This window comes from Cavia porcellus, unplaced genomic scaffold (genome assembly GCF_034190915.1).
Source record: "Cavia porcellus strain 051 isolate PalLab524CR breed Dunkin Hartley unplaced genomic scaffold, mCavPor4.1 scaffold_11, whole genome shotgun sequence".
In the NCBI taxonomy this organism is placed as follows: Eukaryota; Metazoa; Chordata; class Mammalia; order Rodentia; family Caviidae; genus Cavia; species Cavia porcellus.
The window spans coordinates 60,902,880-60,929,702 of NW_026947494.1; the positions used below are offsets into that span (position 1 = coordinate 60,902,880).

Below are 26,823 nucleotides of genomic sequence, written 5' to 3' on the forward strand. Positions count from 1 at the left end.
TTGGAATGTTCATATAACAAGAATATGGAAGCTTAATGTGCATTCCTTCTGATTAAAATTGAATGCTCTTAAAAAAAAAATAAAGGTTTTCAAAGCTGTTTTACTTCCAGTGAGTAGGTCAAACTTCTGGCTCTTGATGAATTCATCCCTACCAAAAAGTTGTGCTATTTTTGATTTCATGTTAATTTGTCCAGATTGGCATGCTAAACACAAGTGGAGCTCATCTTATATTTTTAGATACTGATGCTTCTGTTCAGCAAAGCCCTAAAATATACTCACAAAGTTTTGCATATGCAAAGTACTTTTTCATCAGCTTGTAGATTGGAAAGAAGAGGGAAAAATGTATAATGAACATTTTGGTCAAAATGTGATGGTCTGTTACTCAGCGTGTAGTAATGCGGCTGTATTTTGCATCCAGGCTCCAGTATGAGAAATACAGTTGCATGTTAATGTCCCTCGGAACTGTGGCCTGGAACCAAACCCTCCTTGAAAAAAGGATGGAATCCTACTGTAAGCGGGTTGCTTAGCTTCCTTCTAGGGTACTCAACTATCTCCATAATTTGGCTTAAAATGTTTTTTCAGTTATTTTATGATAACCAAAAGTTCAACGTAAAGCATTATGAAATATCAGATGCTAAATTTGTCTTTTTGGGTTCCCTCTGCTCTGGAATGGCTATTAGTTGTTTATCTTAATGAACAACTGGATAAAAGCTAAAATCTCAACTGTGTTGGAAATAAACAAAATACTGGGGAAAAATTGTATTAAAATGTTGCTGTTGGTAAAAGTTATCATTGGTCCTGGTAAGAATATACAGGAATTTTTTTCTCAAGTAATGCTGCCAGTACATTAAGAATATTTTATGTTTATATTTTTTCAGATAACAGACGTAGATATGGCAGATATATTTGTCAGATTCTAGCAGGTCCAGTATCCTCCTCCATTCTCCTTGGTGTTCCTGTGTTAGGATATGATTACAATAGAGTTCTTCTTTTTTATAATTCCAATTGGGTTTGTAGGGCTTACTTTCTCAAACAAACTTATAGTACTTCTGGTGATTATTAATTTTAGATCTTTTTAAAAAGGGACCATTGACTAACTTTGAGGATATATGGTTCAGGAAAATTCCAGAAAATGTGTTTCACAAAGCACTTGATTAAACGATTGAGTCAGTACTAACCTAGAAAAAAGCACTAGGGTTGAAAATTGCTTAGATTTCCACTGATTTTTGTCCAGAACAACCAAAAACCAAATCAGACCAGATGTATTTTTGTGAAGAAAGCAGGTAATACAGTTTTTCCTGCCATTCAAAGATGAAAAAATAAGGAATCTCCCCAACCACAGTAAAGTTTCAGTATAAATAGACTCCAATCATGGTTTTCCAGTGTAGTGAACTTCATATGCATTTATCATTCATTCACTTTTACATGAGGAATTTGAGTGAATTAACAAATGAATGGATGAAAAGATGAATGTATGGAGGAATCACTCAATTAATAATGGACAACGGGGATGACAGACTGGATCAGTGATTAAGACAGCACTTGGGAATTATGCCCGAGTTCAGATTCCAACTCTGTCACTTATTATCTGTGAAATTTTAAACAAGTGTTTCAACTTGGTATATTTCAGTCATCTATAAGATTGGGCTCCTTATACTATTTACTTTTTGCTTAGCATGAAGATTACATAAAACAATACACTTACAAGTCTTAAATTTTGTGGTCACTTAAAAGCACACTTATTGCTATCACTGATACTATTATACCTTGTTGTGAGAGAGGAGTAAATTATTAGGCAGTACATTCAGTCACTTGAGCCACTGGACAGCTTCCAGTATGGTTGCTTTGGTAACCAAAAAGACTTGCTATGCCTCATTTGGTTATAAGTCATCGCATCTAAAAAAAAAAGTTCCATGATTCGACTGTCTGCTATTAGATCCGAAATGATTTGAGAAGTTCCCATGAGCAGGTGATATTGAGAAATGCTGGATTGGGACTGTGTGACTTTTTGTATCTTTTTATTGTGCTGGTGTGCTCTGTAAACTCCCAAAGTGGCACTTCTCAAACCTACTCAAGCACTGCATCTTAAGCCTAGCATCTTATATGATGGCTATTTTTTGCAACACACTTTGGAAACTATTGATGTCAGTGGATGTTGAAATCAATGTGTTGCATGTGGCACACTCTTCAACTATGTTTTTCTCCTTTGGCAACAGCTGAAATCCAAGCGACACATCCCAGCACAGTTTACCGCATAGATTGCATTTTGAAACCCAAAATACAATGAATTTCAGATACAACTTTGTTTAGCCCACAGGCTAACATGGGGGCTCGTGGACAGGGTTGGTGTCCAATCCTTTCTGGGTCAACTTTCCTGGACTTAAACTCTCCATGTGCTGGATGTTGGTTGTCTCTGATGAAGCACAGGAGGAGTCATGCCAGGGCCTGGAGGCAAGATCTGGCTTCCAGTTGCTCAGTCTCTCCCCACACACTCTCTCCCGTTTCCTCTGCTGTCCATCTCTAAGAGGCTCCCAGCTGTGTGGGAAGCCAGATCACTGTGCTCATTCATAGGTCTCTTCTGTTCAGAATGTCCAGTTCGCTATCCCCTCCCCTCCCCTCATCACATCTTATTTCTCCTCCAGAACTAGTTCTGTGTCATTTTTTCCCCCAGAATTTCTTCAGATCTTTTCAGTGGACCTAGTAGATCCTTTTATTACTTTCCACAACATTTTTGCCTTTGTACTCCCCCTAGACTTTATAATGTTTTATGTAGCTTACTTTATGCATTGAGGTATGATTTACATATAGTGCAATGCTCAGCTATTAATTCTGTTGTTCAGTTTGATACAAAGAATATCAAGTCACAGAACATCTCTTTCACTACAGAAAACTCTTGTATTCATTTCCAATCAACACTCAGCCCCAGCAGTAGCTAGTCTTATCACAAGCTAATGCTGCTTATTTCAGAATAAAAGGGAATCAATTCCCTGTACATTTTTGTATCCAGCTTATTTTTATATTGAGCATGTTGTTTTTGAGGTGCATTTGTGTTGATGCATGGATCTATGGCTGATTACCTTGTATTATTAGGGACTCTTCTGTTGAGGAATTTACTGCGGTTTACTTATCTCTTCTGTGGATGGACAGCAGCTTGTGTCTCGGTTTTAGCTATTATAAATACTGCTTTGGTGAACATTCTTATACAAAGAATTTTTTTAAGGATGTTTTAATTTACCTTGGGTAGATAAGAATAAAATTATTCCTGGGTTAGGCACCTGTATATCAGCTTTCCCATCACTGAGACAATATATCCAATACCTACAATTTAAAAGACATTTTTATTGTTGTTCACTGTTTCAGTGGGTTCAGTCCCTGGTTGATTGGTTCCAAACAGAAACAGCATCATGGAAAGGCCTGTCAGAGGAAATCTCTTAACTACATGAAGGTCAGAAAGCAGAGAGTTAGGGAAGTAGCCAGAGACAGGAATATACCCTTCCAGGTTATGCCCCCAGTGACTGACCTCTAGCTGAGCCCTATCTCCAAATAGCACATTTGGCTCTGAACTCATCCTCTGGTGAGTATACCACTCCCATAAACTAATCACCTTCTAATTCTCATACCTCTGAATGAGATTTCTATAGAGACATTTGATATCTAAACCCTAACAGTGCCTGTTTAATAGTTAAGAAACCATGTAGTGATTTTTAAGAATGACTGTACCATCAGCCTCTTCAGCCTTTAAACTTGGTGTATTTGGTGCAGGGTTCACATAGACAGTCAGTGTTGAATGAAAACTGAGTAGATAAGAAGCTCAAATTGGTTTCATTCCAAATGTCCTATAACAAAAAAAAATGTTTTGTCCACTAAGAGAGTGGAAATTTTATCTGCTAGACGCAGGCTTATTCGTAGATAAGCAAAGAGAAGAGAGAATACAGCTCCATCTCACTCTGCTTTGGACCAGACTCTCTCAAGGGTGGTAATTTGTACAGGAAAGTTAGGGACACACATTAACATGGGCCATGCAACGGTCCGGTCACCCATAATCTCCTAAAGTTAAGGCTCACAAATATCCCTGTTCAAGACCCTCCCTCGATTGTTTCCAGATGACCTTCCCCTTGGTTCACCTGCACACACCCATATTTCAGTCACATCTGTCAACCTCCCTTTCCTTGATGCCATCCGGAAAGTTTTACTCTTTGCAATGGTGGCTCCTCCACCGGAAAGACCTCCCATCCAAGGGCTTCTCTTCCTATTGACCTCTTGGTGAGCTTTCAAGGTTGGTTCAGATGTTTTCTCCTCAATGAAACCTGTTTCAGCCATCACATCTAGAACCTGCCCTTCACTGGGTGGGGAGGGTCTGTGATGTCCTTCCCTTCTGTTGACAGTGTCCCCTGGCAACTTAGTGGGCTGTCTTATCTATGGAGCTCACCTGTGCCTATACCTTCCGAGTCTCCAAGGCAATGTAGGCCACTTCAGGGCCATATGCTGCATGGCCCTCAGCAGTCTGGTAGGTCTGAGGCTGCTGGTCTCTAGGGGAGTAGCTGAGGCTGCCCTGCAGAGGCTGCTCTGAGGTCCTTACTCATCATCCTTAACTAGAGAAAAGTTAAATTATGCGATAAAATTACTATTCTTGGACAGAGTTGTTTATAGAAGAAAGAAGTCTGTCTTAAAAGAGCACAAATATAATTAAAGAAGATAATAAAAGGGAAATGCGCCAGCTCTCCTGAGCTTGACGTTGGTCAGAGGGCTCTTACATTAGGAAACACAAGTATGAACCGCTGGAGAAGTTCCAGGTGAGCTTTGTATTCGTGAGTCCACTCTAAAGAGTAGAACGGCTTCCTGGTGGCGTGCATGTTCTCTTGTTAATTGTCATTTCAGGAATTTAAAATCCTAATTTTGCCTTTTTTCTATAAACTGTCTACTTTTCTAATTATACAGTTCTCACAAATGTTTAACTTCCAGAAATATAGTTGGTGGTCTGTAGTCCACATAAATTTTAAAAGAAATATCCAGGGCTGTGAAATCTTCATGAACAAGACTGGTTTTCTATATATTACATTATATTTTTAAAATTACAATCATTTTTGAGTGACATAAACTCAAAGCTGCAGTTGGAAAAGATATTTCAGGGTTTGGTTTCTTAGCCAATGTTATTTCAAACACATGAGAATTACAAAATTAATGTTTCTTCATTTTAAAAAAAGAAAATTATATTGCTCTGAAATATCAATCTCTCAAAATAGAATAGGCCTGTAAGTTCTTTAACATCTCACAATTTTGTATTTGATCAAGAGGGGAAAAAACACATTTGTAGACCTTTAAAATAAAGAATTGGATGCCAATTTTTAAAAGTCTGGTAATAACATAATTACCATTAAGAAGCAGCTAGAACTAATGAGCTTGGGTGTGTTTGATTTAATTGCTTACCTGTCCCTGGTTTAAAGAAAAACACTGCAGCCTGTATGCTTAAGAATTTCAACAGCTGTTTTCCCCTCCACTGAACCAGTAAGTAAATGCAGCATTGAAATTCCTGGGTTGATTTTCTACCTTAATCAGCTGGCAGAGGAATGAATTTGATTCTTCTCTTAGCAAAATGCAGGGCATAACTCTGGATTGGGTAGGATCCTGCTGCCAGCCTTTTCCAGAAAGAAGGCTCTTTGGCTGTGGTATTTAGGAGTCCATGGACTCTGGATCCTTAACACAAATTCAGTGCTCTGAGAGCCCTACCTGGTCTTTGTAGCTGCGGGTCACTGAATCCAACACACTCTTTTCTTTCTAATTAGTACACATTTGCTTATACATAGTGCTTATGTTCCTTATGGAAAGTTGGTACCCGTACATAACACACTTTAACTCTTTTTTTTTTCATCCCCTTTCCCTTCCCTCCCTCCGGCTATAAATTTCCTTCCTACTTAGGAAAGATCTCTCTCCCTATTTCCTATTATCTGTCTTTTATTTTGCTCTTTATTTGTAATTTGGATTTCTCTTATAAGAGAAACCATGTGATATTTAAAGTTGGTGTCTGATTCATTTCACTTAACATTATGGTCTCAGGGTGCATCTATTCCATGCACATGACTCAAGTGTACCCTTCTTATGGCAGAGTAGTACCCCATTGTGTATAAATACCACATTTTCTTTATCCTGTTGATGGACATACAGACCACTTTCAAAATTTAGCTATTATGAATTATGCTGCTCTAAACATAGGTGTGTAAAAATCACTGCATATAATAGTAATATGTTGTCTTTAACTCTTGGAAGGATTCCAAGAAAGGGAATAGCTGGCTTGAATAAAGTTTATAGTTTTAGTTTTTGAGGATTTTCACACTGATTTCCATAGCAATTGTGCTAGTTTACACTCCTGCCAACAGTGGAGAAGGGTTTCTTCCATGATTCCACCCTGATCCCCAGCCCCACCTTGAAGCCTCATCAGCATTTATTTGATTTGTTGATGATGGCCATTATTTCTGGAGTAAAAGTGTTAATTCATATTTATCTAATGGTCAGTGGCGCTGAACATTTCTTCATGTATTTATTGGCCATTTGTACTACTTCTGTAAGAGTCTATTCATGTCACTTGTCCATTTTTTGACTAGGTCTTTTATTTTGGCTGGAATCTAATTTTTTGAATTCTTTATATAGTCAGGTTGTTAGTTCTCTGAGGAAAAGCTCTTTTTCAATTCCGTAGTTTGTCTTTTCACTTGTTGTTTCTTGTGCTGTGCGGAAGCTTTTTAATCTTCTATGATCCTATTTGTTGATCTTTGGTACTATTTCCTGCCAAGTGGGATTCTGTTCAGAAAAATCCTTGCCTATGCCTATGACTTCAAGTGTTTTACCTACTTTTTTTTTTTCTGGCAGGTTGTTTCTACTTTACCATTTGGTTCTTTGGTTCATTTTAATTACAGTTTAGTACTTGGTGAGAGAAGTGGGTCTGCATTCGTCCTCTGCCTGTGGACATCGAGTCTTCTCAGCACCAGTTATTTGAGAGGTTGTCTTTCTGGTGTATATTCGTGACTTCTTTGTCAAAGATCAAATAGTTGGATGTGCTTTGGTTTGTTTCTACATCTTCTATTCTGTTCCATTGAGTCTCTGATCTTTTAATAAGTTGTCCCAGCTCTTAATTGGGAGCTACATATATGAATATCTTAAGTTGCTTTGATTATTCAAAAATGAATGTACTCCCTAGCTACCTGAAAGTATTATGAATGGTTCATATGTGCTCAAAATTAACACAGGAGTTGAGGAACTACTCTGTACCTAAATTTATGGTCTATCAACTTTTATCAAGATTTTCCACCTTCCCACACAGTCTACATTATTTTGAAACAAATTCTAAATCATATACACTATTCATCTGTAAATATAAACAGCCAGCTTTCAAAGATAAGATACTATTTTTAAAGCCATTGTCACACCTAGGAAAAAAATAACAATAATTCCATAATATCAACATACTGTCATCATGTTTAAATTTCCAATTGTTTTGTAACTGTCCCTTGTGTATATATTTCCAGTTTGTTTTCCTTTTACCTGGAACAAAATAAAGATCACACGTTGCAATTATAGTTATTTGCTGATCTATAAAAGATTTAATCATGAAAAATTTCCCTCTTTCGAAGGGAGGATCAAACTTACGCTCTTGTGCTTGCCAGGCAGGCACTGTGCTGCTGATCCATATCGCTGGCTATTGAAAATTTTCAAAGTTTCAGAAAAGTATAGAAATATGCTTCAGGTGTACATGTAACAAGTGTTAACATTTTGCCATATTTGTTTCAGATCATTATTGACCTTTTTTCTTTTTAAGAAATAAGCTATTTTTGATATGGCTAAAGTTCCTCTCATTATGTTTTCCCTTTTTTTTTTCTATTCAGAGTTAACCAAATCCTAAAATTGATATATGTCCTTCTGTAGTACATTTTTAGGCTACTGCTATGTACATGCATGCATCTGCAACTAGTATATCGTGTTTTGGGTTTTAACACATAACATGACCGTGTATATATGCACATGGAATATCTTTCTTTTTTCACTCAACGTGCATATTTATATGCATAGCACAAATTGTTAATTTTAAACAGTTACATGTTACTCCATTAAATAAACATGAATATATTCATTGCCCTACTAGCAAGTAGGACGATTCCTAAGTAGGATGTTTTCCTAAGTTTTTACAAGTTATACTCACTAAAGTTTTTTTCAAAGTGTGTGTCCTTGAGCTCATGAATAAGAGTTCCTTCAGAATATGACACCAAAAAGTGACAAGACTTTCTTCAGCCTTGTCAGGTGTGACTGATGCTTTTCTAAGGTTGTTGTTCCATGTGTCTATGATCAGCAGTAGGTGAGCTTTCCAGTTTCTCCAGGGCATCAGCAGTGTTAGGAGTCTAAATACTTGCCAGCACAGTGGGTGTGAAATGGTAACTCCTTCTATCCATCTGTTTTTCTCTGGTTATCAGTTGCCTACATAGTACCATTTCATAACTATTGGCTTTTTAAGGTTTCTTTATCTGGGAATTAATTCTCAGTTCATGTAATTTTTCTCACCTATAGTAGTTTTGGAATTTCAAAAACGTCCACTCTTAACTATACAGGTTCTTTTTTATTATGTTCATTGTTTTTTGTACTTCAAGAATTTTCTGAGGAACCCTACTGACAAGGACAATGAGGGCACCTGAAATTAGAAAGGGACTCTTGAGCTCTTCTGAGACACAGAAGAATCAGCTGCAAGTTCAGACAGCGCTCCCAGCGCTGTCCCAGCCTCCACCACCTACCGTGGTTTTCCTGAGCATCCCTTCTTCCTATGTTAGCCAGTCTCTTCTAAAGCCCCTGTGCCTTTCCCAGTAGTTTAACAATACGTCTAGTATATCTATTGTCACAGCAGAGACACTGAAATGACACCCGTGATTTAGAGGCAGATTTATTTACGTTGACGGGCACCGCTCAGGATCATTCCCAGAATATCAGGCCTTGATCTCTGGTGATCTAGAGCTTGTATGGGATAAGCTGGTAGGAAATACAGAGGGGATGGCTTGTCATTGGGGATTAGTTCTTATAATATGCATTGCAGTGAGCAGCCCTTTCTGAGAAATAAAAGTAACAGAAGCAGGAAATGAAACTGTTTCCTGGGCAACTAACAGACTGAAGTATACTGGCTGGGTGGGCTGATTATAAAATTCATTACTACACAATCAGCTTTATTTTCTTTCTTGGAAATTGTGATTTTTGGATTCCGTGCCCTTCTGTCCCAGTGTGGTTCCACTCACCGGTCCTGCTGTGTATTGTCCCCTGGCTGTACCTTGCAGCTGTCGTGTGATGAACCCTCCGTGTGCTCAAGCCTGGGCTTCCTCTGTACAGATGTATTCTTTTAACGCAGCTGTGGCAAACCTATGGCTCGTGAGCCTCAGCGGGCTGCTTGTATCATTGAGAGCTCTAAGAGGTTCACCATCATTGCTTCAGGGGTGCAGGGAACATGTTTCTAGGATTTTATCTATGTAAAGCTTTAGTAAAAGTAAATTTGTTTCCAGATGACTCAAAATGTCTTTTTTATTTCATGTATTTATTTTTGCTATCTGGACTTTTTATAATTTATCTGGGATTAGAATTCAAAATGACAAGTTTTATCTTCAGAACTTTGAAGGATTTGACTCATCTACTTTTCAGCACAGTTGTTAAGCATTGTGATGTCAGGGCTGCGGATTTAGCGTAGTGATACAAGCACTTATCTGGCAAGCATGAGGTCATGAGTTTGATCCCTGGCAGAGGAAAAAAAAATGTGATGTCATTCTGATTCCTGATCCTTTGTGAATTGTTATCATCCTCGAAACTTTTAGAATTGTCTTTTAATCATTTCTTATATAAATTTTATAATGTGCCTTTATGTGATCATTTGTTAATATCATTGTCATTGGTTATGTATCAAACTTGTTCAATCTAGAGATGTATTTCCTTTAGTTCTAGGAAATAGTGCATCCTTACCCTCTCCTTCTCTTCTCTTCTCCTCCTCTACCATTTCAAAATTCAGCTATCACAATTTTGATTTCCAAGGCAGCATTCTAAAGATTCTATTCTTAACTTTTGTGACTGAAATGTTATATATATATATATATATTTTTTTTTTTTTTTTTTTTTTAAGAGAGAAATGGTAGTGTTTTGGAGTTTTCTGATGTTTCTTGTGTTCCTGGGATTTTCGGAGTTAGGTTTGTCTCTGTGTTCATCTGAGGCCCCCTCTTTCAGAGTCCATAGTTACCTAGCATTTTAGATTGGCTGGGGATGGAACTGAATGGGAGCAGGGTGCAGAGATGTGGAACAATTCCTGGCATCTAAAATGGGCTCAGTATGTGATGCTGTTTGCCTTGTTAAAGGTTTTTCACAAATCTGGCTATTTCCATTTATAGATCACTTTGAAATACCTTTAAAAATAAATGTAAAATTTGAAACTTTTCTGAAGAAAATGATACATATATTAAAAAATACGATTCTAAGAAACCTGAGAAGGAATTTTTGGACCTTCTACTATTTTGATAAGTTATGAGAAGTAGCCTAAGTGCCATGTTAGAAATAATAATTGAGACAAAATAGGCATGGTGGTGCACATCTTTAATCCTCTGGAAGCTAAAGCAGGAGACTGCCAAGTATTCAGGATCAGCCTGAGTTATGTAGTGAGTTCAAAACCAGCTTGAACCATATAGCAAGACCTTGTCTCAAAAACAAAACAACAATAACAACAACAAAAGAATAGAGAAGCCACTAAAGTTTGATGTGTATCATTATAAGTCAGAGAAAATTCAAGTTTTCCCTCATAATAACAATTCTCTCACTTGTACTGACATGTTTTTTTTATGGACTGAAGAGCTCGGAGGCCTAGGAATTGCTAATAATTTATTGTCTATTTTATGTGTGGGGCAGTTTGTAAGTTGAGTAAATGCATGGGTGTGCATGCTGCTTGTGAACACCCTCCTGGACACTGTCGTGGGGAGAAGTGAAGGCCACTGTCCTGTTCAAACATCCCAGGTTAGAAATGAGGAAATAGCAGTTCTAAATGAGAGGGGGTGACCCAAGGTCAAACCAGCATGCAGTTCCACCCGTATTACATTTTCTGTGAGTTCTGCGAAGAAGACAAACTCAGATAAAATGAGATTTTAAGGCCTTTTAACACAAAAGAATTCTAAATTGATGGCTTCTCTTTCTCTACTAAGAGTACATATAATTTTTGAAACTACTAATTAATTCATTCATTCGACAATGCATACTGACATCTATCATTATGATCGGAAATTTACTTTGATATTGTTGAACTAGCAGTACCTTTGCTTCTTATTTCTTAATATAATTATAATTTTTTAGCTTTAAATGAACTAAAACTCAACAGGCTCAAATTCCAAAAATACTTTATTAATTTATTGCTAAAACCAAATATATCTTGGTTATAAAATGACACATTTTATGAACTGTATTTTATCTTGAAGATATTAGACTTTCTGGACAGGAGCAAAGTTTGTACCCAAATCAGTATCACTTTTTTGTGGATACATGTAAATGCAAATTAAATTGTCTCTTTTATGGACAATTTCTGTGTCTTCCTGAAGAGATATAAACCAGTGCATGCATTCACCAATGACTTGCCTACCACTGCATTACAATCAATATAATAAACATGCTGGTCAGGAAGGTACCTCCAATTCATTGCCACAGTGTTTATTTATGTCAGATATATAGAAGGTACACTGTCGGAACAGTAAAAAACCCTTTACAATAGCATAGTCTAACTATATGGAAGGCCATTGACTTAAAAATTGCCAATCACATGTTTGTACAAAAGCAGAGTTGTTTAACAACTCCCACCTACCCACAGCCAGCGTTAGCCTTTACCATCCCATAGCCAATCTTGGGAGGATATTTTTTTCTGCTCTTCCCTCTCATATTGGGTTACTTAAAGCAAATCCAGTGCTGCCTATCATATTATCAAAAAAGTACTTCCATATCTTTCTCTAAAAGAAATCATTTTTTAAAAAATCTTTGCCACAACATCATTATCACACCTAATGCAGTATTAACAATTGTCACTTAAAAATCATGCTGTCAGTATTTGACTTTTTCTGATTGTCTCATAAATGCCATTTCCCTTTGTTTTGCTTAGATTGGGAGCCCAATAATTTCGTATATTGCATGTGGTTGGTGAATCGCTTTAAGAATTTTAAATCTGAGTATCCCTTCCTCCTCCTTTTTTTGATCTTATAATTTACTTGTTGAAAAGACTCATCTGGTTTTTTTCTGAAAAATTTCCCACATTCTGGATTTTGCTGATTGCATTCCCTAGTCATTTAATGTGTTCTTGCATCCCTCTAGTTCCAGTAAAATGGTAGTGGGGAGTAGACATTTGATTAAGTGCAGGCTTTATCTTTTGACATAGAAATGTCTCTATGAGTGCTGTTGCACATCTCCTGTTGTATCCCATCACGGGGGGGGGGGGGGGGACAGGATGTCTGCTTCTCTGTTTGTGACGTTAATGATCCCTGGGTTCAGATGCCCTCAGCTCCACCTACCCATTGTAGCATTTGCCATCAGCTTTGCTCTTAGTAGTTTTATCAATTACCCAGCCCAATATAGACATTCTGTACAGAATCATGAGGTGCTGCATTTAGAAAACCTCCTCTACTTCCAACTTCTCACTGTGACTTATAGTATCTTGATCATTTTTCTCCTCCTACTCCACAATAGGTTTTTAATTCTCTAATGCTCTGGTCTCCAGGGTGTGTTAAATGAAACACACGCTGCAAGGTGCACTGTGAGAAAAGCTGCTCTGAGTTTGGGGTGGCTCAGGCTGTTTGTTCCTCTGAGGGATTTATGATACTCATGAGACTAACTGTATCGGAGAAATCTGTCAGTGACGGAACTTGATGCATCCCCAGTTTCATCAGCTTAATTGACCACTGTTTCCTTTTATTGTGGGTATCTATTAGGTATCCTGTTGAGAGAAACACTTGGAAATGCATTTCAAGGACAAAGTGAGGATAATTCTGTGGAGGTGTTGATGTTAACATTATGGCCCATTCATTGGGCCATTTCATGGGAGAAGGACAACTAGGAGAGTATGTCAGAGTTCAGGTAACAGGTCAGTATGTCATGTCATTAGTTAAGAGTACAGAAATAAAATTCAAATTTCACGGTCACAGCTTTAGAAAACTGTAACACAAAATTGCTTTCTTACTTTACAAATTTGAACACACACAGACCCCCCACACACACACACACACATACACACAAATGAAATTGTTTTATTTTATTTTATTTCAGGTGCAATACTGGCACCTAAGGAATAGTAGAGGAAATCATAGCCCTAATTTAGACTGCGTGCTTCAGACATCAACTCCAGATTAGTTTTCATGCCAGAGGCTCACATCCTATTTGTGGCTCACTATGGAAAATTGAGTTGAGCAAAATTAGAGAAAGAGACCAATTTTCTTTTACTCTGAAGATACCTCAAACTCTGTACAATAAATGTTTTCTATTAGAGGGAAAATGTTGTGCATTAATGCTGCTGAGAAAAAATAGTGATTGCCAGTAATGCCATCAGGAAATGATTTTTTAAATGTTGCAGAGTGTAACCCTGAATCAAATGCAAAAGAGGGAACACAGTTTCTTTTGCAGAACTGGGACATTAATGATAAAATCATTTTTTGAGATAGAGTTATTCTAGAAAGTGTGAATTCCGATTTTAGGAACATGCACAGGGGATATAGTAATAAGAAATACAAGTCAGAAAGCTTGATTGAAATAAACAGGAACAGAGTCCAGGCTCCACAGACACAGAGATCTGTTGTGTTCCCCCTGGGGGACAAGAGAGTGGGATAAGACATGGAGAGTAGTGAGCTTCCGGGCCTCAGGGACCGCACCAGCAGACTAAAGGACCTCTGGGTGGCGCCGAGCACCGGGTTTGGTGTTGGGCTACATTTAGGCCTTGGTAGTTGATGTTTGTGATGGAAGTGATACGGTGCTTTTAAATCTAAATGAAACTTTCATTTTAAAATGATTCAAAATACTTTTCTATTTAGAAAATACAGGAAAAGGCAAAGACCGCATTAACTAAATATTTGAAAATCGTGGGCAACCATATTCCACTTTCCCAAGCCTGGTTTTGTATCCCTCCCCTCCTCCTCCCTCCCTCCTCTCCTTTGTTCTCCTCTCTCTCTCTTCCTCTTCCCTTGCTGTCTTCTCCTCTCTCATCTCTTCTCTTTTCCTCTCTTCTTTCCTTTTCCTTTTTCAGCACTGAGGATTGAACTCAGGTCCTTATTACTGAGCTTCATTCTCATCAATGTCTCTCTTTTATTTTTCATTTTGTATTTTGAGATGGGGTCTAACTAAGTTGCTAAGTTGCCCAGGCTAGGTTTGAACTTGTAATCCTCCTGCTTCAGTCTCCTAGAGTGCTGGACAAACTTGTTCTTTGTGACAAGATACTGTAAGTTTGTTGTTCACAGGAGGGAAATCAAGTGTAGATTTTGACTGTAGGTGTTGCTTTCAACTCATTTACTTTCCATATACCATCCTTTTTTATTTAAAAGATAAAATAAAATAACTTACATAAAAGAAAAACAAAAGACACAAGCAACAAGAAATCCAGAACAAAAATAGAGGCTCCTTTGAAGACTGTATGTGGGCTTCCCTCTATTGGTATTGTTGGGAAAATTGAAAAGAGAGGAGAGGAGACACTTTTGTATCTGACAACTATCTTAAAAATATGATATTAAATAAAAACTCAGGTAGTAAATTTAATTGCATTTCCTGAGTACAAAGAGGAGAAAAATTATTCATTGTTTTGTATCTTTAGAGTGTTATTGATGAATCACAGAGCCAAAACATAAATATGAAATTTCATATGCAATATAATAAGTTTAATGTACTTTCATGATGATTTCATTTCAGTCCTTCATGCACTGAAGACTGGAGAGGGGAGATGACTTGCCCAAGGTTACACTTTATGTTATGGATTAAAATATTTCAGTCCTATCACAGTTTACCTATTATTTTATTCCTTGGTAAGATGACACATGGTTGTATTTACATGCTCAGTTATAGTCTGGTCTTGAAAATAGCCTATTACCCAGGGGGTTCAAGTAGATTATAAATAATATTGGTGAGGTGATCGAAAGAAGGCTGATTCTCTTCACAGTTAGTGAGAAATTCTAGCGGAGAAAAGTATGAAAATGGTAAATGCAAGGGCCAACAAGAAGGTTGCGACTAAAGGCTAAGGAGCAGATTTGGGGACCTACTGGATGTTTAGCATTCTGGGCACCCACGTCCCGTGGCAGGGCCAGGGTGCTCTGCCCTGCATATCTGCAAGAGAAAGGAATTGTGCCAGCCAAAAATGTGATTGGCTGTATGCTTAAAAACTGCATTAGGAGTGTATGAAAGGAAAGACGGTTAAAAACTACATTAGGAGACTAGCTTGGACTTCACAGTGGTCTTTATAAAGTGTATGGGGAAACTTCTTGCATAGGCTGAAACTGCAGTGTGAATAGAAGCTCACTGTGTAGCAGGAAAATCCCTGAAACAAGATTCTTCTTTTCCTCTTGGTTTAGCAAGTCATTAGGTTTTTTATGTGCTTCAGCCTATTTGTCCTTATTTTAAGCTTAATAATGCTCACTCTGTTTAAAAAAGTTTCCAGAGATATCCAATTATTTCTTTTATGTAAGGAGGGGTAGTGCTGGATCTTTGCAGATTTATGGTTTACTTCATTATAATAACATTCTGCTTTTAGTTGACTAAATTATGATTATATTCACATTTTATTGCTTATTAAAAATAAGCAATCTATATTTATCCCCACCAATTAACATGTATTCTGATCACAGATGAAACTAGATGATTAATTTTACTCTCCCATAATTCTGTTTTCTGAAACAGTGAGGTTTAATTTAACCAATGTTTTTTTCAGCTTAGGGTTTTCTATGATGATCGTGCTCTCTAGGGTAAAAATGTGGATAAAGATCCCTGGCCTTTAGAAATATACAGTTGCTGTGCACGAGTTATGTTAGAGCCAAAATGGAGTAATAAAATCAGAAATCACAGAATGGTTTCTAATTTCAAAGACAGACTGTCTGACCTTGCTTAGGGAGTTCAGGTAAAAACCAAGAAGGAACACAGAAAAGGAAATTGAGTTCTCTGCCAGGTGCCCTACGACCACAGCAGCATCGAGTAATAATACATCTGGAATTAGAGTGTGGGCCAGTCACCTAGGACCCAGCCAGCGCTCATTAGAAATGCTTTCCCCGTTTTTACTTTTGTCTAAAAATGTTCTGATTAAATGTTTATGCGTCCTCCAATGCACGCTCTGTCTGTCTCTGTCTCTCTGTTTCTTTCTCATACACACACACACACATACACATTCACATACACTTTACTCTCACTGTGCTATTCATTCTTGGTTCTCCACTCCCTGAACTACAGCCTACAGTTTAATGGAAGATAAAAGGATTATTTCTTACATTTGTTTTTTTGGCTTGTTCTCTGATGAGTCTTGTCTTGAAGCCATGAAGAAACTTCCCGGACTCCCAGGCCCCTTAGTATTTTGAACTCTGCTACATTTCACCCCCAGAGGAAGGTGACATACATGGGTTAAGGGCTTGAGGGTGTCTAGCACTGTTGCATTTGTCAGCAGTAAGCTCCTGCCTCACTCAGTGGTTGATTTTTCATTCTAGATCCTTTGTTGGCGAAGAGGTAGCTCGATAGTGGTTTGGGTGACTGGTTCAGTCTAGCAGTATCTGCCAGATGGAGATTTTTTCCTTTGAAGTTGTATAATAAGCTGGCTCCATTTGATGGCTAGGAGAAAGAAGACAGGGTGTGAACACAGTCACATGGTCTCTTGCTTTCTCTCTACTTCCTGGCTGCCATGAGATGAGCAGCCTTCCTCCACCACACCATTTCTGCCTTCGAGCTGGCCAGCCATGCAGTTAAACCTCTGAAATTGTGAGCCAGTGTAAGTCTTTTCTCCTTTAGGTTGTGCTGTGTTTGTTAGAAATTTCATCCCAGCAACAAGTGACTAATACAATTTCCTCACCTGCCAACAGGAGTTACATGATTTTGAGGAGGTGATGAAGGGCTGGAGCTTTAGCTCAGTGGCACAGCTTCTGCCTGGCAAGCACAAGGTCAAGTTTGATTTCTGGTACCAAAAAAAAGATGATGAATGTAAAAGGTCTGCACCCAGAGAAGGCACTGGATAAATGGTAGCAGCATCTTCCATAGTTACATTATCAGTTGTAATGGGTTCCTGGTATTGGAGATGTAGGATCGGGAATTAGAATCGGTAGAATTAAGTCAGCACGCTGAAAGTGGACTTTCTCCTTGCACTTCATTGGCATGTAAAGGGTCAGTGTTGGCTTATGCCTTGAGCAAGATGTGGGACACAGCCTCATATGACTGCCTTTTTCTGCTCTCCCTTAAGGTCCCTTGCTTCAGAGGCACAGGTCAGCTCCTGCCACTGCTCTTTCTGGGTGACCCTCTACTTTCTGTGGCTCTAACTGCTCCTCCTCCTTCAGCCATGCCTTGGAGGGGGAGCAAAGGCCACTGCCTCCCCAAAGTGGAGTCTTGTAGGGACATTATGTCCTTCATTTCCACCAAGCTTTGCATATTACCCTCTCTAGTTGTCAAAAATCTAAATCAGGAGAGTAAAGGTCACCAGCATTTTTGTCATTAGAATGCTAACGGTATTATATCCAGCTAGATTGTAAAGACTGTGAATAAAACCTAGGAAGGGCTGAGTCTCCTGCTAAAGAGTAAAAAATGCAGCAAGCAGGTTCCCTGGCACCCCACCTTCTTTCTGCATCTGGACTTCTAAGTCTGCTTTGTGTTTGGCTCCAACAGAAGCTGGCTATTTGTAACACTGCCGTGTGGCTGGGCCTCAGAAGAGTGGGTCAGGGCACAAGCACAAGGAAAGTGATGTGCAGCACGTGTGTTTCTTTCTTCAAATGAAGATTCTCCTTCATCTCCCCAGTAAAGCACGATATTAGAGGGTTTTACCAGTAGAAGGGAGAGTAGACAGTGCCCTGCTGTTGCTAGGTAACCTGAAAAAGAAAAATGCAAACCCAGTCATAGTTGACACTGGCATGCTTTTTCCCTATAAATCTGCCTACTCTTGCTAAGTACCATGCATAGCATTAACACATTTGCATGATGCTGAGGCTAGGGGCTTCCTTCCCTCTTCACCTCCTTTCTCCCCACCTCTTGCCCACATCAGGAAAGACCTGGACACATTATATGAGCTTGGAGGTCAATTCTTGAACTTTGCAATATTATGAGGGAAGGTGCTGTACAGATATAAATTTGGTTTATTACCCAGAGCTGTACCTATTTTAAAGGTACAGCTGGATCTATTTTAAAAGGCTGGATCTATTTTAAAATTTAAGCGGGCTTCCCTTTCCCAACTGGAACAGGGAGTTGACTGTCAAGAATAGGAACCTCTATTTACTTGAACCTTCCCTGGGAGACTTTTACAGAAGTGACTTTTACCCACTGGAGGCATTTGTGCATATAGGCGAACACATCTGAGCTGTACTGATAAAATCACTAGAAAGCCTGAATGGTTCTCTCTCCCTGGGCTCAGTCATTTTTTCTGTGGCTGACTGCAGGGGCCCTGTGTGTCCTAGTCTCTGGGTAATGATGTCATCAGTCTGGCAGGTCCCTGGTTGCCACTCCTATAACCTGTGCTGTCTGTCTGTTGCAGAGCTGGACACTTCCTGGACAAAGTCTCCACCCCTGCAGGACTCTGATCTCTACTGCCCTCAACAGCAGACATTCATAGCAGAAGCGAAGCAAAATCTGTCAACAATGGCCATGCAAGATGGGCTAGCTGAAGACAGAGCAGATGAAGACATTGTTTACCTCTGATTGAGTTGTCATTATTTCACCAAACAAACCCAACTCTGGCACTTTTGGGAGAACCTTTCTTCCCTACTCCTTCTGTGTGTGACTGTGCCCAAATTGATTTCAGGATACTATTTAATACTTCATGCAAGTTCACTCTTGGCCTGAGTCTAATACTTAAATTATTGAAAACAGCTCTGTATAATCTTTAATTTATCACACCTGCTTTCAGATTTCTGGAGGGGAAACTAACTTGGATATGCAGGAGTATATGAAGAGGTTATTTGACTCTAAGGTACAATTCCAGATTGCATTTTATATGCCGTCCCCTGGATTTGGAAATAAAAAGCTTTTAAGGTGGAGATGAAACAATTTGGGCTAAAGAGTTATCTTCTGAAGGGATGACTTTTCACTGTCATGGCAGTTGGTTATTAAGAGTGGCCCTGGTGCTCAAAAAGGCACTGGAGGCTATGGAGAAAGCCTTTCCTCAGCTAGGCAATCTGCATCAATCTCTTTGGGCATCAGAGATAGAGATCTGTCACCATCACCATTCCATCAGCGTGTCCTGATAGGCACCTGTTCTGGCCCTGTGGCCACCATCCCAGGAACACAGTCTGCAGATGGTAAGGACCAGAGCTACATGCTTTGAAACACACTGTCTTTGTCCTAATACTGGTGAGATCCTGTGCCAGTGGTCGGCAGCATCCTTCAACCCTCTAAAGACAGTTGTGACATAAACAGTGAAACTCTATGAAAACCTTTCCTTCCATCAGCCAGCCTGTTCCTGCTGCTCCCTGGACCACCAGCGACTATCACCCATGCAAAGGAAGCCTTTCCTGTGGGACATGTACACTCTCCATGAACTTGCTGCTGGAGGGCCTTTCCCACAGAGGACACCTGGCAGACCTTGCCTTTAAACCAGGAGATGTTTTCATTGTGTTCTGAAGAAATATTTGTATATGTTTTGGTCAGTGTCAGTAAATACCTTTTATGTCATGATTTTACTCTGGAGTCTTAATATCAAGTATAGGGTCATGGTAAAACATGCCTTTTACTCACACACCCATCACTCTCTCCTTAGAAGACGTGAAAATAAAGGAAAATTATTCAGTTCATCCAGAAATTACAGTTCTACCAGGAGGTGGTATGGGAAGGGAAAAAGAATTTGCTCAGATCCCGATTTTGTAACAAGTTGTATATCTACATTATATTTTCGTTTAGACAAGTTAAATCTTAAGTTTTAAAAGAAGAGTTTTTGGGGACACTCTTGATGCCTCTGGTCAATTATAGTTCAGTGACTAGCCTTTTTCCAGAATGGATATAACTTATTAAAATTTTAATAACCATTTTATTTCTAAGCTACATTCCTAAATTATATAATGCATCTCCCATTCCTAAAGACACCTAGAAAGAAAAAAATCTGTGTTCTTTCTAGCTCTAATAAAGTCTATTCCAGAATCCTGTGTCCCTTGAATAAAAACCATATAGCTATTTCAGTCTAAATTCTTGTTCAGATAGCTATAAATATCTTTACTTTTCTCATGACGATGGATATGGAAATAATGAAAATATATAAAGATATTCAAACCCCAGGTATTGTTTAAAAATATCTGTGCTCAGTCTATTTTCAAGCCCTGCAAAAACGGAGTCTTTGCGCAGTTCCCTTAGGAACACCTCAGTATTTTTGAGGTACCTATTCTCTCTGTTGAATATGACTTTTCCACTGCATCCAACTAAATTTCAAAGCTTTCTGGATAACTTCTTTTTACCTCATTCTCATTAGGTAATAAGCACAGGTCCTGCTATGATCAAAGCATTTGTGTCCCCTGAAATTCATACGTTAACATAATTATCACCAGGAATTGATATTAGGAGATCGGATCTTTGAGGGGCCATTAGATCTTAGGGTGAGGGTGGTGCTGTGATCAATGAGTTTAGTGTGCATGTAAGAGGCCTTGAGAGAGCTCCCTTGCCTTTCTTGATGTGGGGGACTCAGCAGGAAGAACCTCGCTTAAGAGCCAGGAAGTTAGGGCTCACCAAATGTGCTGACACCTTTCTCTTGGACTTCTTGGCCTCTGGCACTGAGAGAAATAATGTGTTGTTCATAAGCCACTTGGTCTATGGTATTTTGTTATAGTAGCCCAAACAGACTGTGATCCCAACCAAGACTCACTCTTTGGATCCCACACAAATTCATTAATCTTATGAAAAGACCACCCTATTTGCTAGGCTCATCACTAAGTTTCCCTAGAAGGACCAACTTTTCCTACTAAGCTAAGAATTTAAAAGACATTTATTGATTATCCCTAAATGCATCCCTTTAGAGGAATCCTGAATGGAAGGTATATTTACAAGGTCCCTTCCAGGCTGCACAAATGTATGTCCCTCCATATGACATCAGGTCTGATGATTGCTACAATTGTGCACCACTGTCCAGTGCACACATAGCTGAAGACCTACTCCAAGAAGTGAAAAACACTGCCGAGGAGTGTGAGTGTCTGGTTAGATGCACACACTTGTACAAGCACGTTATGTGGGATAAAGAAAGTAGCATCACTGAATCGGGATGATAACAACAAAGTAAAAATGGAATATATGTGTTCTTTCCTGACCTCTAGGACCCTCTTTAAACCCAGAAAAATAACCCACACGTATTGGTGATTGGCCCCTCTCTGTCTTTCTCAGTAAGAGGCAGCAGAGCGTGGTAATTAATAACATGGAATCTAGAGCCAGCTTTGCCACTCACTGGCTGTGCATCCTTGGCGTGTTACCTCACCTCTCCATTTCCTCATCTATAAAACAGATAATTACCTTATGGAATTGTTAGGAAGATTAAATGATTCTAAGTGTGCTTAGAACAGAGCCTGGGGCATAGTAATCAGTATATGCTAGCTATTATTATCATATCATTTAAAAATCTATTAATAATTACTCAGCCTGATCTCAGTCCTAAGGCAGATTTCTCCTGCCATGCCAGAAATGGTAAGGAGAGCACACAAGTGCCTGCACATGGATGGTCAGAGTAAGGTTTCATAAGGTTAACTCTCAACTCATGTGTCTCAAAACCTCCTCTTAACTCCAGTGATCCATAGCAGTTACTGACTGTAGCGGCAAGCAGTGTGCTTGGGAGAAAATAAAGATGAGCAAGGTTTCAAGCTGCTGGAGAACAGGAACAGATGATCCTATCAGAGAGAGGCACAATGGTATGGGGAAGTGCAGGTTGCTATGTGAACACATAGAAAGGATGTTTGGGGGCCAATGTGAAGTAGAAGGACTTGTCCTATAGTGGGAGATGCCTGTGGCTTGGTACATAGAGAGAATGTAGAAAACATATTCCCAGCAAGGAGAGAAACAGGAGTGGAGACTTCACTCTAGTGAAGTCTAGAGGTGCGAAGCAGGGCAGGAGGAATGCAGCTGCATCCGACCAGGTTGAGCTCCTTCCCTCTAGATTCAGGTGCCCCATGACAGCATGGTCCTGTTTCTGCTTTACTCAAACACTTATACAAGTAGTAGGGGAACCTGGATGTCTCCCCGCACTTCCATGGTAACCAGGTTCCACATGAAGCCAGGCTCTGGAAGATGGAGGAATATTTGCTTCCATATTCAGATGTTATTCTCTCAAAGCATGAGCAGCAGCCTCTCATCCATCCTTCTACACCCTTGCTACCATAGTGTAATTTCAGTTCCGGTCAAATGGCCAGTTGGATGCCTGCGTGCTTGGTTCTAACCACAAGAACCAAGAGTAATGAAGAGTAAAGAGATCAGTCTGAGATGCTTGCTACAGCTGAGGAGCTTTGAAGAACGCTTCAGGGGTGAACTGAGGACTTGTGTGGTAACTCAGATGGCGGGAGAGTAAGTAGAAAAGGAAAAGGAGAAAGGACAGGCTCATTTTGCTCTTCTGTTTACTTTTCTTTATTGCCGTCTCCAGAAGCCCATTTCATTCTATCATTCTGAGGTGTGTGAAGAATGGAAAAATCACAAAAAGGAGGGGGGCATATAGGAGGAAGTTTCCAGAATGCTCTTATACTTGACATGAAGAGTTTACAGTGTTCTTTCCCAACTGTCTCTCACATACTAATACTGCTTTACCAGTGTGTAAGGGGGGTGATAATGCCCCTGGGAGAGCTGTGCATCCCTGGGCTCTGCTTGTGGAACTCTTCCAGGGCGCCATGGCAGCGGCACAGCTGTGCTCTGAGGACACGCACACCAGACTCCATGGGAGAGGAGCATCCTGCACCAGCAATGCAACTGTGCTTCGGAGCTAAATTTGATGGAACGGGGATGGTGACCGGAGCATGCCTTGCTGACCTGTTATCAGAGCCATTTGCGTGAAGCCTAGGATAGTAAGTGGCACTCAGTAAGCACTCTTAAAAATGACTTATGCTGGGGACAGACCTAAGGCAAAGACAAATTTGAGTGTCTTCCAGAAACAAAACAGCCAAGGCATTTTCCCATGTCCTGGAAGATTTCTAAGATTGAAGCCTGCTGTGATGCAGGGCTGAGTTAACTCTGTGCTCTGTATTGAGTGAAGAGATGAACAATGGAGATCTGAGATCAAAGAGTCAGAAGTGGAGCTAGAACCCCGATCCACTGCATTTCTTTGCCTCTGGCTGGAAAGTTCAAAGCAGTCCCTTCAAGTTGAAGACTGAACATGTTTTGGGTGCAGCACCTTGAACCGTGGCTCAGTAGTTATGAAGAGGTTTTATGACTGGGAAACCGCGACATGCCATGAATTGAATCTTGTTGTCTTCCTACCAATAAAACTCTGAGAAACAGAAAGTCAAGAATTTTAGCTACTACCCACAGCCAAGAGTCTGAGAAAAATTACCCAAGGACAAAGGATAAACTTGGTAAACAAACAAAATTATCTTTTTTTTGCTGATTTAACAAGAGTCTGTAGCTATATTAGAGCTCACTCCCTTGTCCTAGTACCTGCTCCCACACCTACTCGCCAGTGAATCTCTTTGGTTTACAGGTCTGGTGACCCCAGAGGCTCCATGTTCAGTTTGGCCTGTCCCCAGCCAATGCCGGGGCCAGTAGTCTGCAGAGATTCACCAAGTTCCAGTCCCCAGGGAAAGTGCTGGAAGGTTCTCTTTTTGGTTTGGAGGCCCAGTCAAGTGTCTCCATTTTATTTCATAAAAGGAATCTGATTTGTTTGCTAAACTGCATTTTTATTTACACAAGAGTTTGTCACAGTTCTTCAGTTCCTTCTGCTAGGCTGGTTTTGGGATGTTTGGCTTTTCCTAGAAGGAAACAGTGATGGGGGACAAAGGGCTGGAGCTCTAGTAAAAGGTTTGCTTCTGGGCCACAGCTCAAGTTAAACACTGAATGACGGACACCAGTGTAATCTGAAATGCTACTTGGGAATAAATTCCTGGCTTCCTTTCTCCATGCTTTCCTGAACACTGCTTGCTCCAGCCTCCAACAACGTGGATAATGTCTAAGCAGGTTTGCTGGAGTTGCCAGTGCTTTTTTTTTTTCTCCAGTCTCTAACACAACAGCTTCAGTATAAACACAAACATAACCAGCATCAGCAAGAGCATCTGCATAGGCCGTGGAGCTAAAACAGGCTCAGAAGCGTGCTTGACAGTTCCCTGGGCAGCTTTGCAGGCTCCTTGGAAAGTTGTGGTCCACCTCTACACCGCTGGCAAGCTCCCACTGGGGGAAGATGTTGGCAGGTGCTAGCAATGGACAATGGGCTTTTAATTAAGGTCCCTGGAGCCCAGCTCAGGAAACAAACCTCCTGAAGAGTTGCTCTTAAACACTTGCATTTCTTCTAAATTCCCTACAAACAATAAGCATGTGTTCCATCAAGGCAGCTGTGGTCATTTATCTTGGATAGCAAAGGTATTTAATGCAATGTAAAGGTGTAGTAAAGGGATTTTTCTCCTTTCCATTTATTTATTTATTTACTTATTTATTTATTTTTGCAGTAACTTGGAAAATCAACATTTTCTATTCCTAGTTTTGTGCAGTTGTTTTTACTATGGAGAGCACATAATTCGATCTTTGCCTGCAAACATGTCTTATGTGAAGTTCTCATTATACCTGACATCAGAATTAGGGCAAACATCTCTTGGTAATGGCCATAGTTTGAGTCACTCGTGTGAAGGAAGATTTTCTAATGTGGAGCCTGAGCCTGTTAAGCACTGTTGCTATGGAGACTGTGAGAGTTAGATTAATTAAGTCCTGAACAGATGTTGGGAAGTGTGCAGAATGCACTGTTTTCTGGTAGTAATTAAAGAGGGTACGAATGTATGTGAGAGCAGAAAAAGCAAAGACAGTGGGAGACAAAGCAGTCAGACAGACAGACATGCTTGGCACCGGGCATGTAATACTTCCTTCGGTAAAACTCACTGCTGATAACTCTCCCAACACTGGTCTATTTTCTCATCTACCAAGCTAGACAGAATAATTGCTCGAAATGGCCAAAGGCTCCACCCAGTCTTCCTTTTTCGGTCTGATTTGTAAGAGGCAGAGGAATATGCAAAAACATGTTCTTGGATCAGTGAGTTCAAATAGCCCATCTGTCTGAATGCTCCAAAATCAAAATAGTCTGTATAAATGGTTTTTAAACTACCTAGCAAGGAGGCCAGATTTGCAGACTGCAGCTAGATCCGTTGTCCAACCTGCCGGGAGTATTGTCATCAGGGAGCTGGGTGCCAGGAGAGGCTAGCTGCCCAGCTGCCTTGGAGAAGCTGTCGTGGGAATGCTTTCAGAACTAGAGAGCGAAAGAAACATCAATCTGGTCCAGCTTTAATCGGAGTATTTTTTTTTTATTTGGACTGTCTTTTGATTTTTAAAACACTGTATTTTTATTTTCCCTTCAGTAAAATATTAACCTTTAAATATTAACCTGAGGTCTAAGTTCAACAAATTGGGTTCCATCTGGATGCTGCTTAGGAGTCCCAATGCCTGGTATAATCTTGTGGTCTCCTTTTGGCTGGCAGAAAGTAATTAATGGTTTAAAAAGGTGGATGGACTTTTCTTCTGAGTGGGCACTGATTTTTCTTGGACTGGCAGCTTTTGAAGCATGACCCCTTTCTTTTTGTCTCCCAGTGGTAGAATTGGGGTCGTCTGAAAATGAAGTGCTAGAGAGCACCACAGAGGTGCTTTGTTTCTTGGAATAGGCTCAGTCTCCTGGTGGCCCAAACTCAGCCTCTTTCCACACGAGCCCTGCAGAGTGAGTCAGAATAGAATGATATGCTGGGGAATTGCGTGGGCTGAGAGGTCAAAGAGGATGTGTGTGTGTGTGCGCGTGCGTGCGCGTGCGTGTGTGTGTGTGTGTGTGTGTGTGTACACATGCTCTAACTGAAACTTCATGTCTGTTTATACACGCGGGCCTTTAACCAGTCACACACCCTCTGGTACAACTTGTGCCCAGTGTTACTAGCTTACTGCATGTCATTGTCCAGCCTGTCTGTGAAGGTTTTTTTCTGTAACAGGGAAGTTGTTTCCATTCTTCGCATTTCTTTTTCATAAAGCTGAGAGAAGGCTGCAGGTAGTACTCTACAGCTCAAAGAAAATCAGATACACTCCAATTGTGTGTTATTGAGGGAAGAGGGATGAAATAGATATCTGTGAATCTGGCACAACACTGTGGCGGAGACTTCTAGTTTGCATCTTGGTTCTCTACTGTCCTCTGTCGAAAGGATCTAAAATCCACTTATCCCTAAGTTTGACTGTAAAATCTGTTGTATTCTCCACTTTTCTTTCTATTTGACGGTTGTCTCCATTTAACTCTTAGAAAAACCACTTAATAAGGTGACAAAAAAGGACTAAGACTTGCCTTTTGAATCTACTGATTTCCATGACTCTGATCATGAATAGGAAGAATAATCTCTTTTTCCTTTTTATCGGTACTGGGGATCGAACTCATGACTGCCTGCTAGCAAGGCAGGCGCTTATGCCACTGAGCTAAATCCCCAGCAGGAAGAATAATCTCTAAAAAATATAAGTCTTTTTGCC

The 26,823-nt window shown here is 39.8% G+C and overlaps 1 protein-coding gene across 4 annotated transcripts in view; it reads left to right on the forward strand.

Moving 5' to 3' along the window:
* Arhgef28 (Rho guanine nucleotide exchange factor 28) overlaps positions 1–19,851 on the forward strand; it is a 299,340-nt gene extending 279,489 nt beyond the window's left edge. For all 4 annotated transcript variants that reach the window (XM_013158255.3, XM_063258338.1, XM_063258339.1 and 1 more), the window contains one exon: positions 18,716–19,851. In XM_013158255.3, coding sequence (XP_013013709.1) covers positions 18,716–18,879 — 164 coding nt within the window. In that variant the 3' untranslated portion in view covers positions 18,880–19,851. The remainder of the gene's footprint in view (positions 1–18,715) is intronic.
* The last annotated feature ends 6,972 nt before the right edge of the window (positions 19,852–26,823 follow it).